Raw genomic sequence first — 18,442 nt, 5'->3', positions numbered from 1 at the left:
ACCACCCAGCACGCATTTGAAAATCTACATCCAATAATGCAGCTTGCTTGAAAGCTTTTTGTCCCCTCTTTGTTCACATACGCACAAAGGGGGAACTAGCAGCACAGTGCCGTGAAAAAAAAAAAAAAAAAACTCTACGCCAAACTCAAGAGACTACACGTGACCATATTACCACACTGTTAAACATGCAATGCTATTCCACAAGTGCACTTATTGCTAAAATTAAAGAACACCTTTTACATGGACGCTTACTCGAAATGCGTTTTCGATCATTGCATTTGCTTGCCCAGTCGCGTTTGTCAATATTACCAGCAAAATGAGGTTTTCTGTGGAAGTTGTCCTGAATACAGCAGCATAGAATTCCAACAGTACCAATTTATGTACACAGAAAAGTTCAATTTTGTATCGAGTCTACATGCTTATTTGCGTGGTAATATGGTATTGTTAAAAATATATAAATTGTTTTATCTCGTGCTACTTTACTCACTTTTTTTTTTTTTTCTTTATATAAGAGTACAACACGTACTATGATCACTTCATCTAGGTTTTTACAAACTGAAGCCTTCCCTTGGTCCCTTAAGGCTTGGTCAAATTAAAAGCAGTTCACTTAAAACAGTTTTTTTAAAAAAAAAAAAAAAAAAAAAAAAAAAAGCACATTCTAGTTAAAAATTGCCACAAAAAGTTGGAAAACCTATGGCTTAGTGTATATCCATTTGCTATATTTAAATGAATGTACCCACCTTCGGTCATTTACCAAGTTCATGCGCGCACTCCGAAAACCAAAAAGAAAAAAAACAGTAATGCATGTCGGTACGGCGTCTTTAGCAATGCTTCAGTCTAAAAGCTATACTTCAGCGGCCTTCATGCAACCAGAGACTGCAGCAAAAAGGGAAGGCCTTGGGTTCTGTTTCACGAGCATGAACGCTCCGCTGAGAAAGGCTGAGGAGAGCAGAGCGAGATGTCCCAAGATGATGTCAGATGACACGAGGGGGGGGGGGGGGGGGGGTCGGGGTAAGAAAGACGTGGTGGAGGTGCGACGTAAGCGAGGCCGGTCTTTGCCGATCCCCGACATACCGCACAGCACACTCCTTCCGGGCTGCATAAGTAGAAACATTCCTCTCCATACTTTACACGAACACACACGCACGCACGCACACACCAGCGCACATAAACAAACAGTCTGGCAAAAGGAGATGGAACTGATTTGTAGCAGTGGCACTTTCTGGTAACACCTGGCTTGGAAGTCATGGTTGTAGTAACAGAGCAGTAAATATATAAAATATACCTATGTATTTATATATTTGCATACGTCATAGCATGATTGCCAAGACTGGATGAGGTCATGTCACATTTGATTGCAAATTATAAAAGAAACTAACAACCTACAGGATACAGGTGGGGTAGACAAGTTTCATTCTGGAAAAAAGAAACCTAAGCCAGATGGTACTGTATCAAAACTTAAAGAAATGTAAAAATGCCAGTTTTGGGTAACCAACATCAAAAGACTAATCCAACACGCGCACGAATACTATTTGTATGTTAACAAAACACTGCCTCGTTAGAACCACAGCAGCAGCCTGTAAAATGACTTTACCTGCCTGATTTTTCTGCAATGTTACCTAAATGTCCACGTCAAGAACTGCGAAGCTTTCTCGGTCTGTGTTTGTACAGCTGCATCAGACTGAGTCCGTGATGGTTCTCAGAGCTCTGCCCTACGGCTCTGTAGAAGTCGAGAGAGAGAGGGAGAGAGGGAGAGAGGAAAGTTCTCCCCGTGTACACAGGGACACAGAAAGGACCTACAAACAGAGGGAGATGCCTGTACCCTTTCTTCCATATCACAGAGACCCACAAAAGTCCACTCCCACAGTTCTGCCATCCGGGCATCGAGAAGAAACATTTGCGGGGGGGGGGGAAAAAAAGTCAACTCCACCGCTCTGCCCTCCTTAAAATAAAAAAGTAAAGAAATAAAACCTGAAGAGGAGCATGTGGAGAGTGTCACATGACAGCTGTCTGGGGCTACCAGCCTACATCTTGATGCCCTCCTGCTGGCTGAGCTGAGACAGGGTCTTCTTGATGCGTAGGGCACTGAGACGGGCTGCCCCATTGGCATACCAGCACTCCCTCATAATCTTGGCCATCACACGCAGGGCCTGGAGACATGGAAGGATGGGAGGATAAGGGCAGAGAGAGAAAGAGAGAGAGAGAGATGAATGAGGTTACGGCACGTTTGCCGACATATGGACCAAGTCTTGCGTCGTTCCAGGAAAGTCAGACTTGTCAACTCCTACAGTTCATTTTACTCACTTACTCAAATTCCCAGCGTTGTTAATACAAGCAAACCATTTCTTCAGATGCATGCTAATTCCCCATCACGCAGTCCCCGAAATGTACTTGCTCCTCCTGTCTGATTTTCTGCATATTTTTCGGCGACCAACAAGATGCGATTAGGATGTAAAAGAGCGGCCCAAGCACACAAAGCCACCGTTGAAGCAGCTCTTCGTGGACGACTGGCCACTCCCTCCACGGTGTTGAGAAAACCAAGTAAAACAACTAGTTGCAGTAACTGCAGGTAAAGGTGGAGTAAAAAGTTACCACTCCAAGGGGACGATTACCTTTCAACATAAAGCAACAAGCGCAGCACCACTTTCTTAAATAAAGAGCACAAAATTGTAACGTCATGTTTGTTTACTCGGTGTCCCTTTTAACTAATACATATTGCTTGATGATCTGGGAAAAAAGAAAAAAAAAAAAAAAATCACAGTGGGAAAAAAACCCAAAAATGAAAAAAATCGAAGAGGGGAAAATACTTTTCCATGACACTGTACTTGGTAGTGTTGCGTTCGGAATTCAAATAACTGGTGGCGTGCATTCTGCGTTTGCCCTTTTGCCACCAAAATGCTAGTAGATTAAAGAATGTAGCCCATCTCAGGTATAGAAACCCAGCACTGCCTGCGGATAAACTTTACCAAAGGAACCAATCAGCCTTTGCAGCAGTATTGATTTGTTGGGCGCACAACTACGGAAAACATTTCACCCGATTTTTCATTTATAGAAAAATTTTGACCGAATAAGTGATGACAACTTCCGAGTTATCAAAAGTATTCGATCTATATTTTTAAGGACATGACATATTAATCATAGCATTCCTGTGAGAAATGCCTGGGTCACCCATGCCTTGCAGGTAGTCAGGAGAATCTGCGTGAATGGAACAGCCTATTCCGACTCGGAAAAAAAAAAACACTAAAAAATTAGTGTAGCTATGCTATGTACTTTTCAATAAAATTGCTATTTGAGATGAAGCGTAACATACTTAGGGATGGAAAACATGAAAAACCTCATTTATACACACCAAAATGTCAGCTACTCCTAAATAGGAGTTCTACCAGAACTTGTGCACAGTGACCCCAATATCCTGTTTATGACACAGCCAGGTACTCCAGACAGGATGCAACGAGCCTAAATGAATGAGAGCAATTTAGCCGTTCGGTCCCCGCAAATCGGCAATTAGTCTGCAGACGGCGAAAACAGCCTCTCTCGTTGCCCGTGCAGAACAGTGCTTTATCGCTGCAGGAACAGCGCTCGTTCAAACCAGATGCCCAGGAATTGGACGAATGGTCCCCGGAGTGGCTGTTAAAAGCATTCATCTTAGGAATACCAAGTCGGGTTCGGATCAGGTTCTGTCGCACTCTGATGCTAATCACTAATGAACTGTACTTTTAACCGTACGAGTGTCGGAGAAATAAAAAGCACCATGTACTGACGCATCGTTTAAGGTGTCGTGCCGACTAGTGCGGTCTCTCTTTTTGGATGTCCCACAGAAGTCCGCTCAGTAAAAGACTTGCTTCTTGGGTAATCGAGTGGAGACATATTCTAATGAAAGCAGCCATCCCGTAAAGATATGAAGTCCGTCTAAAATTTCGTCCAATTTTTTTTCTTTCAAACCTTCACACGAAATACTTATTGCGCAGTTGTGGGGTAAAATTCCTCCGCTGTGACAATGAAACCGAGAAGAGACGGTCTGTCATGATTCAGCTATGCGGTTACTGTACCCTGGCAAAAAAAAAAAAAAAAAAAAAGACTGGATTAGATTATGGGATGTTATTACTTTAAACTCGATCTAATTGTGGCCTGTTTTCGTCCTGCAAGAGACCGACAATGAAGTGGAGGAGCAAACCATCTAGACGCCAGTACGACTGAGCGCAGAGGTGCCTGGCAGGGAAACCAGAAGAGTGGCGCGATCTGATGAAACCCCCACGTAGGGGGAAAAGGATGTAAATGGGAGCTTTGTGACACGAAACCCATATTGACGTGTACGTTCAAGGACTTTATTCAGGTGTACGGCGAAAGTCAAACGAAGCAGGGCAGGGTGTGAAGAGCGCAGTACGCTGCTACTTTTACCTCCACCGTTACCACGGAAGGGAGGCTGCATTCCAAAGACTTCTCGGTCATTTACGAAGGAAGCACTACTTCTTGTTCTTGCCTTGTCTTGTCCCCTGCAGCTGGACAGGAGCCCCCCCAGCGGTTTCTTACCTCGCAGCTCTGCCACCGGTTGGGAACATTTGGCCGCAGCTTCTGCTCACACACAACCTTCCTCATCTCCTCCACAGAGGGGTCTGACTGTACCAGGTCAAAGTAAGGCAGCTGATATTCCTCGTGGATGCCTGAGGCACACAGACATTAGTGTCATAAACAAGCATTACTACTCTCAATGCACCCATGAGAACGGAGAGCACAAAACATTCCGGTTCGGCGCATCTTGCTATATTCGGGGGTGTGACGATAACGCAAGGTTCCCTACGCTTCGTTGTCGGATAACAGAGGTAGGCACGAGCAGCGACATCAGTAAAAGCAAACATGTTCTGGTGAGACTCAGTGAAAGGTTAGTGAATTATTCAGTTATAATGTATGAAAGATTTATCATTTGTTGAATAATTTCCCTAAAACATCGCAACAGCCAGAAAGATCAAATTTGGACCGAGAACTAGTATGGGAGGTGAGACGGGGGAAAGTCACGGCCGTCCGTTTCGTTAAATCTCCAGAACTCCGCTTTTGGGCCGACGCGGACCGGAACTTACCGCCGATAGAGCACCTGCTTGCAATTTCCCAGAACACCAGGCTCATGGCATAGATGTCCGCTCTCTTGAAGGAATCAAAATGTTTCATGTTTATCGAATCATCAAGAACCTCGGGGGCCATATATCTGTTGAGAGAAGCGGAATATTATTACATTTTTTCCCCATCAGGTACCAGTTTTCCCGACACATGCTTCTCCAATTTCTTCTTTAAACCTCGATGGATTCCGCTCACAGCGATGGTTACGGCGTACGTGAAGTATGGCCAAGTGAAGAAATGCAGCCCCCTAAACACGGGAGATATTTCAGAGCATGGAATTCCAAGGGCAACTGACCTAGCACAAGCACATAGAGAAACACCTTCTTTCATCAAACAATGAATTTCAGTGTTTGAAAGAACCACTGGTATATGGATTGTTTACATTCTGAAAAACCTGACATGTTTTACCATTTTGATTCAACTAGGTAACCACACAGAACGAGATGTTCAACAGCGCACGTGTTGCATACAAAAGAAGTATTTACTCTGACGTTTCAATTTACATTCTTTTGAGAGACAGCAGGAAACGTGAACTCCCAGGGCTATAATTCAGATTCAGGGCCAATCAGAGCTTTCACGGTGTTGCAGAGCCCTACTTCACCGGAAGCTCTTGCAGGGACCCCCGCGGCCGAGTCGAGGAGGGTTCGTGGAGGCATCGACTCCTCCCATCAGCTCGCAGGAAGCTCCGGGGCTCCAAGGCTCGCAGAGCTTTCGACATTCGCCAATGCCCACTGTGACCGACTGGGCGGAGCGAGCCAGAGCAAGGACGGCGCGCACAAAAGCAGGTGGACCTTGCACCTCTACACAGGCCTGGAAAATGGAACCCATGAGGACCTGGCCAGGAAATCAGACTACCAGTCTGAACTAGTTACAGCTGCTGCCACGCAAGCGTGGGCTATAACGGCGTATTCACCGCTTGCTGCTCGGCCTCTCTGTTCAGCGCTCACGCCGACTCCGTCCAAGGTCACGAGCCCAGCGTCGGCCGTCGGGCCGGCACGTGCCGATCCACGTTACATCACCTTATGCATGGTCTTTCGCTCAACACGCTGAGCTATAGCCAGCGGGCGCCTCGTTCTTACATCACAACGCATCGATTCTTCTTCTGTGACGCAGCGATCGCCCCGTACTCACTCTGCTCTGCGTTCGGTACCACTTCCGCTCTAAAACCAGTTGCTCCAGGTCGTCGGCGAGAGCAGGTACACGAAGCGAACTCCACCTTGCCACTAAGCCCTTACAACATCCCTAGAACCGCACCTGTATTATTCATTTGCGGCACGCTTTCAAACTGGTGACGTCATTAAAACGGGAAGCCGCGTTTCTGCGCATTCAGGAACCCGCGTCTGCTCTCTCAGGAGTGACGGGAAACACAAAGGATAATAAGCACCAGAGAGGAGGCTCCAGCTGCGGAAGCACTTCACGGGCAGAGCTACAGATTACGGCTCTGCGTGTCACCCGTCAGACAGAGGCCCCGGCCCAGGGCAGCCAAGCACGGCATTTACGCCGACTGTCTGACTGATCGCAGGCAGCGCACTCAAAGTCCTGCCTGGCAGCCTTTCTTTTATAGAGTAAAAGTCATGGGCTTCAAGGCAAAGAACACAAATGAAGCGCACGCTAGAATATCAAGCGAAGAGCACCAGCGCCGCACAGCAGAAACTCCGACGAAAGTGTCGCTCTCGTAACAAAACAAACAGTGTAGTAACACGTACGGAGAGATGAGACCGTACGACGTTCCGCTTCGTACGATGACACACATTGAAAAGAGGCTCCGCGTCCCCAGGTGACGAGCGGCAGGTGGGGTGGGGATGGATAAACTAACCTTTTGGTCCCCACCCTGTGGTTGGGGGCAATGTCGATGGTATCTGTGGCAGAGTCGTGGCGGACGGCCAGCCCCAGGTCGGCAATGCAGCACGTCCCGTTCTTCTTCACCAGAATGTTCTTAGACTTAAGGTCACGGTGCGCGATGGCCGGTTTACCTGTATCCAAGGTGAAATAACCAGCACAGAAAGAGAAGAAAGGGGACATTCAGCAATCAATTCAGAACCCAGGAATGCAGCAGACATCTTTGATTGTGAGCCCTGTAGAGACTAAAAAGTGCTCTGGATGCCTTCCTGATGATGATGGCTCAAGTGAAATGCATACCATCATTTTTCATCATCGACAGAAAAGGGAGGGATGTCAACAGAATAAGTCGACTCAAATTACAGGAAAAAAAAAGCATCAGGCACTAGATAAAGGACACGTTGCCGTGAAAAAACTGCTCCTCTTGGTGTTTCTCTTTCCTCACATACCTCACAGAACAAAAGTACAGACACAGACACACACACACACTTTTCTGAACCGCTTGTCCCATATGGGGTCGCAGGAAACCGGAGCCAACCCGGCAACTCAGGGCGTAAGGCCGGAGGGGGAGGGGACACACCCAGGGCGGGATGCCAGTCCGCCGCAAGGCACCCCAAGCGGGACTTGAACCCCAGACCCACCGGAGAGGAGGACCCGGTCCAACCCATTGCGCCACCGCACCCCCAGAACAAAAGTAAATTAATGGAAAGTCCTGGAACATCTCCATTAAAGATCCTGTCAGCTCCTGTAAACTGGCTCATAGAGGTACCAGCCAAATCAGCGTGCGTTCGTCTTCAAATAGAGACACCCCCCCCCCCCCCCCCCCCCCGCATCCTCCAATCCCCACATTGACACCCACCTTGTGTCCCTACAATCTCCATGTGCAGGTGGGCCAAGCCACTGGCGGTGGACAGTGCCAGCTTAATCATGCCCTCCACGGTGACCGTGTACCTGTTCAGGTAGTCAAAGAGCGAGCCGTGCTCATGGTAGTCGGACACTAACCACAGCTGAGTCCACGTGCCGTTATCTGGGAGGAGGTGTGAGACACAGTAACCTTTAACACGGACATCTCATTCAAACAAGAAATGCAAGACAAAACAATAACAGTCAGCGTGAGTTCTTGTGTGGAGCACAGATTAAGTACAATGCGGCGCAAAAGGAAACGAGCACCGCATAGCACACGTGCTTAGTTCCACTGCACAAGTTCATGAAAAGCAATAGTTTGCTCTTCAGGACTATTTCTTGTTTTAAAAACGTCACATATATTCAAGGAAACACAATGGTAAGAATAAATAAATAAATAAATAAATAAATAAATAATTCCATCGCCATCTCCTCCATTTGTCCCACTTCCATCCGAGAAGGAAGACAACACTCGCACCTTTGTTATCGGCAGCGATGAAGCCCAGGATGTTCTCGTGCCGCAGCATGACAGTCTGGTATATCTCAGCCTCACGGAACCAGGAACGCTCCTCACGGGAGGAGAAGATCTTGACAGCCACCTCCTCGCCACGCCATTTCCCGCGCCACACCTCGCCGAAGCGGCCTTTCCCGATGCTCTCCTGCAGGATGATGGTCCGCGCAATAGTCCTCTGCACCAGCAGGGGAAGACCTGAAGGATTCCCGAATAAAGACACATGACAGGTGAGAAAAAAAACTGAAATCGGTGCGCACCTTTTTCGCAGGCTTAAATGTTATTACGTTACCAGTAATGCAAATTCAACCCTCTTAAGCTATTTCTTGGACGGCACACAGGTTTCTTAATTTCCCTTACTTCGCTGGTCTTTGCAGCCAATTCATTTCATCAGTTTGTATTCCCACAAAATTACAGCAGTAGATAAGTTCACAATGTAAACAGCTGTATAATTTGAAATGTGATTTTCCTTTATTAAAAAATAGCAATTTGGGAAAATCATGAGCAATAAACTCCAGGGCTTGATCTTGGGCCTCTAACGTGTTCTCCATAGAGCAGGAGGTCATCCCTAAAGGCCCTTGTGGAGTCAGTCCATTTCTATGTCCCATTAGATGTTTAATGGATTTGCCATTAAACACTAAAAGGAGAACAGCGCTGCTCTAAGCAAGTGTTCAGGGTAGGAAGTATGATGTTGCAAATGGAGAAAAACTTAAATGACCAGTAGAACCCAACAGCCTAGTCCTGATGGTTGAGCACAAATACTGCCACAACCTGTATTTCATTCATTCATTATGCAAAGTTCTTCTGCCGGCACCAAGTTCGCAGCAAGAACAATGCAGCTGCAGTTCAGATGGTCTGATGTCAAGATCTGCTGCTGAATATAAAGCAACCACTTTATAACAGCACTCTTTCCCTGTCACTGCATGCAAGATCAACAGGCAAAGCAAAAATACAACAAAAAAGCAAATTGTTGCTGAAATTCCACAGATTTTTCTACCGACCTTACATTTAAATTTATTCATAGAGTGTTAAGGTTACAATTATTTACCCATTTATGCAGCTGGGTAGTATTACTGAGCTAAAGACAGAAATTCAATAATGACAAGCACAGGTAGGGATGTACGCGGGATGCACACACGATACGCACCTGAGCCAGAGCCAGAGGTGGTCATGTCGTAGATGAGGTCCTTCAGGGTGGTGCCCACAGTGATGAAGGGGTGATCCATGGAGGGGTCCTCCTCATTGGGCACACGCTGGTGGATGACGGAGCGGCCGTGACAGATGTAAAAGGCCAACACCAGCACGAAACACAGCAGGCACACGGGGCCGGCGATCACGGCCGCAAGGGCCACGGGGCCCAGGGGTGGGCTCTTCGCCGGGGGGTCTGAGGGAGAACGCGGAGGCGAGCAAAGACTGATTCTAATGTGCAACACGTGGGGGTAATTCACCTATCGAGTCGCAACATGCTGAATCGGCCACCAAATAATTTCATGAGTACTTGCATGTCTTTTTTTCAAAAAAAAAAAAAAAAAAAACTGAATTTAACAGAGCGCTAAACTTACAACTGAATCGACAACACAAATGAGTAATTTTGAATCAGCATCTGAAAACTGACACTTCTTCTGGGATTAGTCTTTAAAAGAGTTTAACTATTTACGTATTAAAATACAGCTCAAAACATAACTGAGCAGTGTATTCATGACATTTATTCAGCTGATACTTCTCTCCATGGAGACTTACAATGTTAAGCTACTTACAATGATTTACCATATTTAAAGAACAAAATGCAGGGCTCAAGGCTGGCCAGAATTCAGCACAGCGTTTAGGGCCTTACAGACACAAGGTTCTGGCTCTGAATCCCAACAACTGTAACACCATTGATCAAGGTACTTACTGCGAACCGATACAGCAACAATACCGTGCTGTATAAATAGGTAAATCACTGTAAAGCTCATTAACCTTGTCTCCTTGAACAAAGGCGACGATGAATAAAGATTAATAACTTCCAGATGCTCTCAGATTTCTTGGCCATCCTCTCCAACATTTGCTAGTGTGTGTTGTTTTTTTGCTAGTGTATTTGTCCAAACTTAGATAAATACTATACTGTACATTACGTTCCTCATTGACTTGTACATTTTTAAACGCCTCTCAGAATTTTCTGAGACTGCTTTACTTTGCAGAAGTGTCTATCCCCATACGTGCGAATACCAGTGAAGGGAATATGCAACAATGCATGTTAATATCCGTCAAGTCTTGCGTCTGACGCTAGCAATAAAACAAGTATTGCACTGAAATTCAATTACCAGCGTCCAAGTACCGAATACACGGCAACCCCAGAAGGTGCCGTCACCAGCGCTGATGAAGCAGAGGCCTTCGTGATTGAGAAAGAGCACAAGAACAGCATCGTGGCTTCGGGGGAATACGGGGTGCGAGTCTGCATGGGGACATTCGGCAAAAAGCAGCATCTTGCACTCTACGCTGAGCAACAATGTCTCCCTAGAAACCGAAATCCTTTCTCGCGCGCGTGGCCTCCTCCCGCTGTAAAGGATGCTCCATCTGACCTTTCCACCGCTGACGTCGTTTCGATTCCGCGGAGACCTTCCTCACTTACGTGACGGCCCTCGTCGCGACTACGATCGCGGCAAAATGTCAACACCAAGTCCGCTGACATTTACTGTCCCTAAAGATTTGGCTTCCAGCATCGGGAGTGACAAGATGTTACGAAAGCAAAGATTTTTTTTTTTTTTTTTGGAAGATCAGGGGTTTGTTTTTTCTTTTTTTAAAACCAGAGAAGAAAGTGACATGAACGAAGGTGACGTGCAGGTTGCTGCTAAAGTAAACAGCTCAATCTGTGCAGGAGACCTACAACACAAGAGAGCTGCAGTGACTGTAGTCCTATTGAACTGACACTGTGAAACACATAACGCATAAAAACATCTTTATAGGGACTGGTCGTGACACCTTAAATAGAAGGAGACACATCTAAAAATATTTAGATGTTTGACGTTAATTATAGTTTTTTTTTTTTTTTTGCAGTTCCCACCTACACTCAGGATATTTCCAATAACATTATAAATATCACAGGCCGGCAATCTGATGACATGTTTAACGGCAACAGTTACTTAGTAAGTACTGTAGTGGTTAGAGACATGAAATCAGACATTCCTGCTCCTCCAATAGCTGCTGCTGTTATTAAAAAAGGTACTTATCCTCAATTGCCCCACATCATCATAGACATTTATTCATTTAGCTGATGCTTTTTTCAAAGTGACTTATAACGCTAGTCTACCGACAATTATTTACCCATTTATACACCTGAGTAACTCTAGGATAGGTACCTTGCTCAGGGATACTATAGCCGGAGATTGAACCTGCAACCTCGGGGTCCACAGGCAGCAGTGCTACCCACTACGCTACCAGCTGCCCCAGCTGGAATTACTTACTGGGCTACTTAAACACTTACTCATTTATACAGCAACGTGATTTTTCCTGAATCGCTGTAGGTTTGGCACCTTGATATTCACCCCGAGGGTAGCACAGCAGGAGGTTGCGTTCATATCTCCATCCTTTCAGCGAAAGGCAGCGGCACTAACCGCTACGCCACCTGCTGCCCCTAGTACGAAACAGGCAATGTAAGCATTGCCGTCGAATGACTTAACAGAACTCGGAAACTGGCTCAGACTGCCGCGGGGCACGAAGGCGTCCGGAGTCGTACCGGGGCACGACCCCAAAAGAAGCGAAGGACTGCAATCTGAGAAGTTCTCTTTCCTCCACCTGCATTCTTGCGCAGGCGGTGACTCGTGCCGCGCCGCAAACGCGCCGTCTGCTTCAGCAGCCCATTAAGCGTAATCCCTCGTCTCTAAACGTGCGCTGTTGTCATCGAGGCCGGTGGCTAAAGCGGCCTTACGAATCATCTCGATCTCCTTTGTCGTGTTTGTGCTCCGACGGCAGCATTCTCACAACTGTAAAGCCCTTTTTGTTGAATATTATTACAGCACTTTCTTTTTCAAAAGGTAGAAGCTCTCTGGGCTTTCAAGTAAAGGGGGTGTGGGGTGGGAGCAGCCGCATTTCAGAAACAGAAAGCTCTCGGTACCTCTGGAAATTTTAAGGTAATGCAATTGCTTGTTGTGGACCATTTTGGAGAAAAGTAGCTGCTTGCTCAGGTAATTTTCGACAGCGCGACTGATGCCGCTATTACCCAGGGTTGGGGTCGTCCTCCAGAGACCGGACGGGACAGATGATCTCATGCTGGTAACGCCGCTTAAAAATTAAGTCGCAAGGACACTTTTCTTGGTCAGCGATGACTTTGGACAGGGCTACGAGGGCGTCGATCCCAGCCGGGTTCCTGCCGGTGCACTGCCGGTGTGTTTTGAAAACCAGACACACCGAGGGTCTATAAGCAGGATATAAAGCCAACGTACTGATGTCTGCATCCTTTTCCTGTCTCCAGGGCCTAAACAGGTCAAGGTGGAAAGTACTTTATGCACATGAGACCTATTCCATAAAATATAAATATTTAGAATACATTAATAAACAGAAATTAACATAGCTGAAGGAAGCCTCAGTGGCTAGAGCAAAAACCTTGCAATCGAAGGACCGAGGTTCGAATCTCAACTGCTGCCGTACGTACCCTTCAGCAAGGTACTTACTCTGAATTGATACGGTAAGAATTACCCCACTGCATAAATCTGCTTACAATGATTTACCCATTAGCACCGTAAGTCACTTTGGAGAATAAAACAGCTAAATTAACAGATGACAAAGCTAATTAATTGCTTCGTTTAGCGTGAGATTTTTCTCAGAAACGTTTACCATTTTCTGGAGGTGATCGTTCAAAAAATTTAGTTTATTTCCATTTTCTGAATGCAGTAAGGTTTGGGGGGGGAGTCTGAGTCATGGTAAATACAATCAAACACAATGTGCTGTGAACAACGAGGGCATGTCAAACAGAAACATCAGCTCTAGCTTTTAATGTAATTACATCATCAAGCAGAATAATTTTAACATTAATGGACCTTTTCAGGTAGAAACCGCCAGATGGGCCTTCCCAGCGGCGCATCAGTAAATTGCCGCGTGCCCTACAGCAGGGACCCGGGTTCGAGTGCCCGTTACGCCACGTCGGCCATCTGTGACGAGAAGGCCCAGGGACGGTCAGTTTCCTTTAAGAGGTTATAAACACCTATTAATTATCGGAAACACTGCTCCTCCTCACAGCAAGCGAGGTGGGAGAGAAGGCTGTTGCGTTGGTTTGTCCCCTTGCTGCCTCATGAATCTTGTAATCCGCTGAATAAAAAGGCACGTGGATCAGAACGTCGTAGCACTTTGTAGGAGGCGAGCGCCCGCCTTCACCCCTGCGGAGCCGTCGCGGAAGATGCTTTGAGGAGAAACCCAAGAGTCTGGCGGGTACAATGGCAATTTGGAGAAAAGGCGCGAAACTCAAAAGAACACCAGATCGTCATCCGCCTTCAGCACGCATTCAGTTTATGACACATTGACGAGCAAACTTGGAAACATATTGACGTAAATAAGCCCCTGCCGGGGATTAAAGTCGATCCCCGAAAACAAAAACACGACCCCTGTCATGAGGGCTCACCCAGTGTCTACAGCAGATCAAGTCACTTGATAAATGGACTATAAAAAAAAAATAAACAAATAAAACCCACAATAAATTGGTCATCAGAAAGTTACTACTACGAACAACACCTTGCGTTTGGGTGACGTGTTTGTCCAAGGCAACTCACAATGCAGAATGCACTACACTCTACCCCCCGCAATCACTCACCTATTCATAGAGCAGAGCAATTTTGAGCCACCAGTTTGCGAGAAACACGTGTGCACCGTTGGGGGGGAAAAAAGCAGCGCACGTGGAGAAGGTGCAAACTCCACGCGGACCAGGCCGGATCGGAATCCGAAAACGAACGGACCGACGTAAAAACACAACGAGCCAAGAGCCCTACTTCGAGACGAGATGCTTAGGACGCAGGAAAAAAAAAAAAAAAAAAAAAAAAAACCTCCCACAAAAGTGTAGCTTGGGCCGAAACCTCCCAGGGTCCTTTGCGAGAAGAGCCCGGAGCCTTACCTGGAAAGAAGCTCCGGTTGAGGTTCTTGTTGCAGAGGTCGGTGGTGCAGCACGTGGGGTACACCGAGTCGTCCTTGAGGGAGGGGGCGCAGACGAAGGGCCGGTCTCGCGGGATGAGGTCCTTGGCCGCGATGCACATGCTCCTCTGCATCGTGATCCTGCTGCCCTGCCTGGTGACCGCCAGGTAGCACACGCCGTCCGTGACGCACGTCAGGTTGGCGCAGTTGTGGCAGTGACACTGGAGCGCTGCGCGGGGACAAACGGCGGGGTTACGACACAGCGGCACCTTCGGCGCCGAAGCGCGAGCAGCGGAGGCCCCGCTGTCCCGCATTAGAGATTTCGTGTTATTTTTGCCCTTTCTTAAATCCAGAAGCACACGTATTTCCTGCAATGACAGTTTCCGTGGAAACTTCGCGTCTCACGTCAGGATCTGGGGCATCACGCGGTACCGGCTCTGAAGTACAAGTGCTCCCGGTGCCTCTCTCTGTCACGCCGCTTTCCGACCGTTTCTAGAGAGTAACGAGCTTCAAAATGCAGCCTCAGCTTGAAAGGAGGTTCTGAAGAGATGAACTGACATAAATAATAAAACCGAGATGGATCGTGCAGAGAAGAAAAAAAAAAAAAAAAACAGAATTAGCTGATCCGAACAGCGCGTAACAAATACGCATCCATCATCAAAAAGAACTTTTCGCGACAAGCAAATAAAAGTTACCCGACGAGGCTGATCTTTTCATGGGAAATAAAAAGCGGCGGCTTCAACAGTACAATGTGCTGCTTATCTGCCAAGCATGGCATCTCCGAGGGCCGAACGCTCCGTTTATTCTTTCATTTTTTTTTGCCCTGACCTTCAGACCGATAAAGCAAAAAAAAAAAAAAAAAAAACAGTGGGCAGACAAAATAATTAATTATAGTATTTATTCGCAGAGCATTTATGAAAAGTATTTATTCGCTCTTCTGCACCCCCGCTGCAGCCTTGGTATTTCGAGCGACGTTCCCTCAAAGGATCGACGCATGACCCGGGAGTCCAGTTTCGCAAGCAGCGCGTGACACGCGCACCTTAGGACGAAGCCAAACACGACCCACCTGGGCAGACTAAATCAACGAGCAGGCATCGGACAAAAACATTTGTTTTGGCTCCAAACAAGGTCTCCTCCGATATTCGAACCCAGAAGCGCTGACGGCAGCCATTCAGAGTCTGGACAGACCTGTAGCGGCACACGTGAACCTGTTTCGCAATATCTTTCGAGAGGAGAGGAAGGGAAGCGCTCCTGTACGCTTCGCGCTGGAGACGCGGCACGGCCTCCGCAAAAACTTTCCCGGGAGAACACGATGAGCGGGAACCCAAACGCGAGCCGCCCAAATACGAGTTCCTTACGCGAGCGTCGGCGCTCGAGTCGTTTCCAATGGTGGCAACCACGCCTAAAGCGACCGGCATCGTGCTCTTCTAGAGAAAAGCTGCAGATGGCACAAGGCAGGGCCTCGAGGGCGAAAACGTGGACCGGAGAAGGGGACGGCTGCTCGTCCGTCTGAAACGGAAACGATCCACATTCTTCAGACTGAAGGAGTAAGAAATCGAACGGGGAGGCGAGGACTGGCGGCGCAGCGGCCGCGTTTTGTTCTGCTGCCCAGGGACCGTGTGAGACGCAGCTGGGCAGGGAGGGGAGCGCAGGCAGCAGGCATCGCCTCCGCCGCCGCCGTTCTTCTACAAGGACTCGTCCCCAGATGCCACGCACACACATTTAGCCTCCAGTACATAGATGCAAAGTGAGACTGGAAAGAAGCTGTGGCTCAATCCATCTTTCCATACTTGACTAAAGATAAGAACCCTGTACGTTTCCTCCTTCTCTCTATGTCCCGTATCTACATTTATTTATTTAGCAGATGCTTTTTTCCAAAGCGACTTACAATGGATACTATGTAGTGTTACCAGCCCACACACCTTATTCACCGCAGTGACTTACACTGCTAGATACACTGCTTACACTGGTTCACACTCTCTCTGTGACACTCACGCTATGGGGGGAACCTGAACAGCATGTCTTTGGACTGTGGGAGGAAACCAGAGCACCCAGAGGAAACCCACACAGACACGAGGAGAACACGCAAACTCCACACAGACTAAGCAGGGGACCAAACCCACGTTCTTTCACACCGCCCAGGCGCTGCGAGACAGCAGCGCTACTCGTTGTGCCACCAAGCCCCCCAGCTGACACTTTTCTCCAAACTGACTTACAGTGTTAATCAACCTACAATTATTTACCCATTTATACAGCTGGGTACTTTTACTGGAGCGATTTAGAGTAAGTACCTCGCTCAAAGCTACTACAGCCGGAGGTGAGATTTGAACCCACGACCTTCGGGTCCAAAGGCAGAAAATGAGCGAAAATGAACGCAGCGGCTCTAACCGTGACGCTCTACCACCCGTCCAATCTGAAACGTATCTAAAACATCAAACCCATCATCACTAATCATCCTTATTTAGGGAGGGCAGCAGGTGGCGTAGTGGTGAGAGCTGAAGCAACCCCTCATTCAAATCCCAACTCCACCCGTAGTACCGTACAAAAAAAAGGTCCAAGTGTACTGTAGCCATGTTACTTGACAAACCTCACCAGACCCGTACTGCTTCAAAACACCATGGCAAAATTATAGAAAAGTTTTCAGAAACAGAGAGAAACAAAAACTTGTTTACAAGTACATAAATACGTAATTATAACCCCGGGCCAATAAGTTGCATAGCGCTTACAGCTGTTGCCTTGCAGCTGAAGGACGCAGGCTTGAATCGCACCTCCTGCACTAGAGCAAGGTACCCCTAAGCAAGGTACTTGATCTGAATTTATAGAGAAAAAAATGACCCGGCTTCGAAACTTGGTAAATCGCTAAGTAGCTTAGCACTGTAGAGGAGAGAATCAGCTGAATGAATAAACGTAAATGCAAGGTACCCACACGCGTCTGGGAGTTGAGGGACATTGCTGCAAAAAGCCGCACACGCTGTCTGAAACCACTTGTCCCGAGCGGGATCGCGGCAAACCGGAGCCTAACCTGGGGGGTGGGGGCGCGCCCAGAACGGGACACCGGTTCGTCGCAAGGCACCCCGAGCAGGACTCGAACCCTAGACCCGCCAGAGAGCAGGACCCGGCCAAGCCCGCCGTGCCACCGCAAGCCCCTTTTGCGAAAAGCCACTTTCCGTCAAATACGTGACCTCAGCATTGCTTCTGCTCTTTGACTCCAACTGCATCTCCACGTTGGGTGGACGAATGGGGACCGAGGTCCTTGCGGGCACAGCCGTCCACACGTTCAACAATAAATCGGACGCCGGCCAGCGTTACGTTCGAGCCTTTTAACGCGTGTTTCGGGAGATTCTTTGTAAAAACTAAAGGACTTGACAGGCGAAACCAACAGGTAAAAGTGAGGCGACAACAGATGACGGACGGCCGACTCCTCGGCACACTTTGACAATGGCACCGACAGATGCTGGTCGTAGGATGTTACTCGTAATGGCCCTTACGGCTGACACCCGGTGGCACTGGCAACCCGGTACGCATCCACATCGTGACGCACGCACGCACACACACATTTTCAGAACCGCTTGTCCCATACGGGTCACGGGGAACCGGAGCCTAACCCGGCAACACAGGGCGAAGGGCTGGAGGGGGAGGGGACACACCCAGGACGGGACGCCAGTCCGTTGCAAGGCACCCCAAGCGGGACTCGAACCCCAGACCCACTGGAGAGCAGGACCTGGTCCAACCCACTGCGCCCCCCCACATCGTGACGCGTGCACATCAAAGTGCTCACTAACTTTCCAGGAGCAGAAAAATAATACATTTCATTTAAACAATAGAAGAAAAACAGCACTTTATTTTAACCACCGAGGAGGGAAACGAGGGGCGAAGCGTCGCAAACGCGAACAGCCGAGTGGAGCGACAGAGGGAGGGAGCGAACAAAGCTGCCAGAGTTGTGTTTTCAGAGTAAACAGGAATGAGGCAACGACGCGGCAA

At 47.8% G+C, this 18,442-nt stretch overlaps 1 protein-coding gene across 1 annotated transcript in view; it reads right to left on the bottom strand.

The window, feature by feature from the left end:
• Positions 1-1,003: 1,003 nt before the first annotated feature.
• Positions 1,004-18,442, bottom strand: part of tgfbr1b (transforming growth factor, beta receptor 1 b) — a 34,926-nt gene continuing 17,487 nt past the window's right edge. The window contains exons 2-9 of the mRNA XM_018753989.2: positions 14,445-14,690; positions 9,513-9,749; positions 8,333-8,563; positions 7,811-7,978; positions 6,929-7,085; positions 5,076-5,200; positions 4,531-4,661; positions 1,004-2,150 (exon numbers count right to left, since the gene is read on the bottom strand). Coding sequence (XP_018609505.1) covers positions 2,025-2,150; positions 4,531-4,661; positions 5,076-5,200; positions 6,929-7,085; positions 7,811-7,978; positions 8,333-8,563; positions 9,513-9,749; positions 14,445-14,690 — 1,421 coding nt within the window. The 3' untranslated portion in view covers positions 1,004-2,024. The remainder of the gene's footprint in view (positions 2,151-4,530; positions 4,662-5,075; positions 5,201-6,928; positions 7,086-7,810; positions 7,979-8,332; positions 8,564-9,512; positions 9,750-14,444; positions 14,691-18,442) is intronic.

This window comes from Scleropages formosus, chromosome 9 (assembly GCF_900964775.1).
Source record: "Scleropages formosus chromosome 9, fSclFor1.1, whole genome shotgun sequence".
NCBI lineage: Eukaryota > Metazoa > Chordata > Actinopteri > Osteoglossiformes > Osteoglossidae > Scleropages > Scleropages formosus.
The sequence above is the reverse complement of the archived record's forward strand: the minus strand, read 5'-3'. Positions and strand labels throughout refer to the sequence as shown.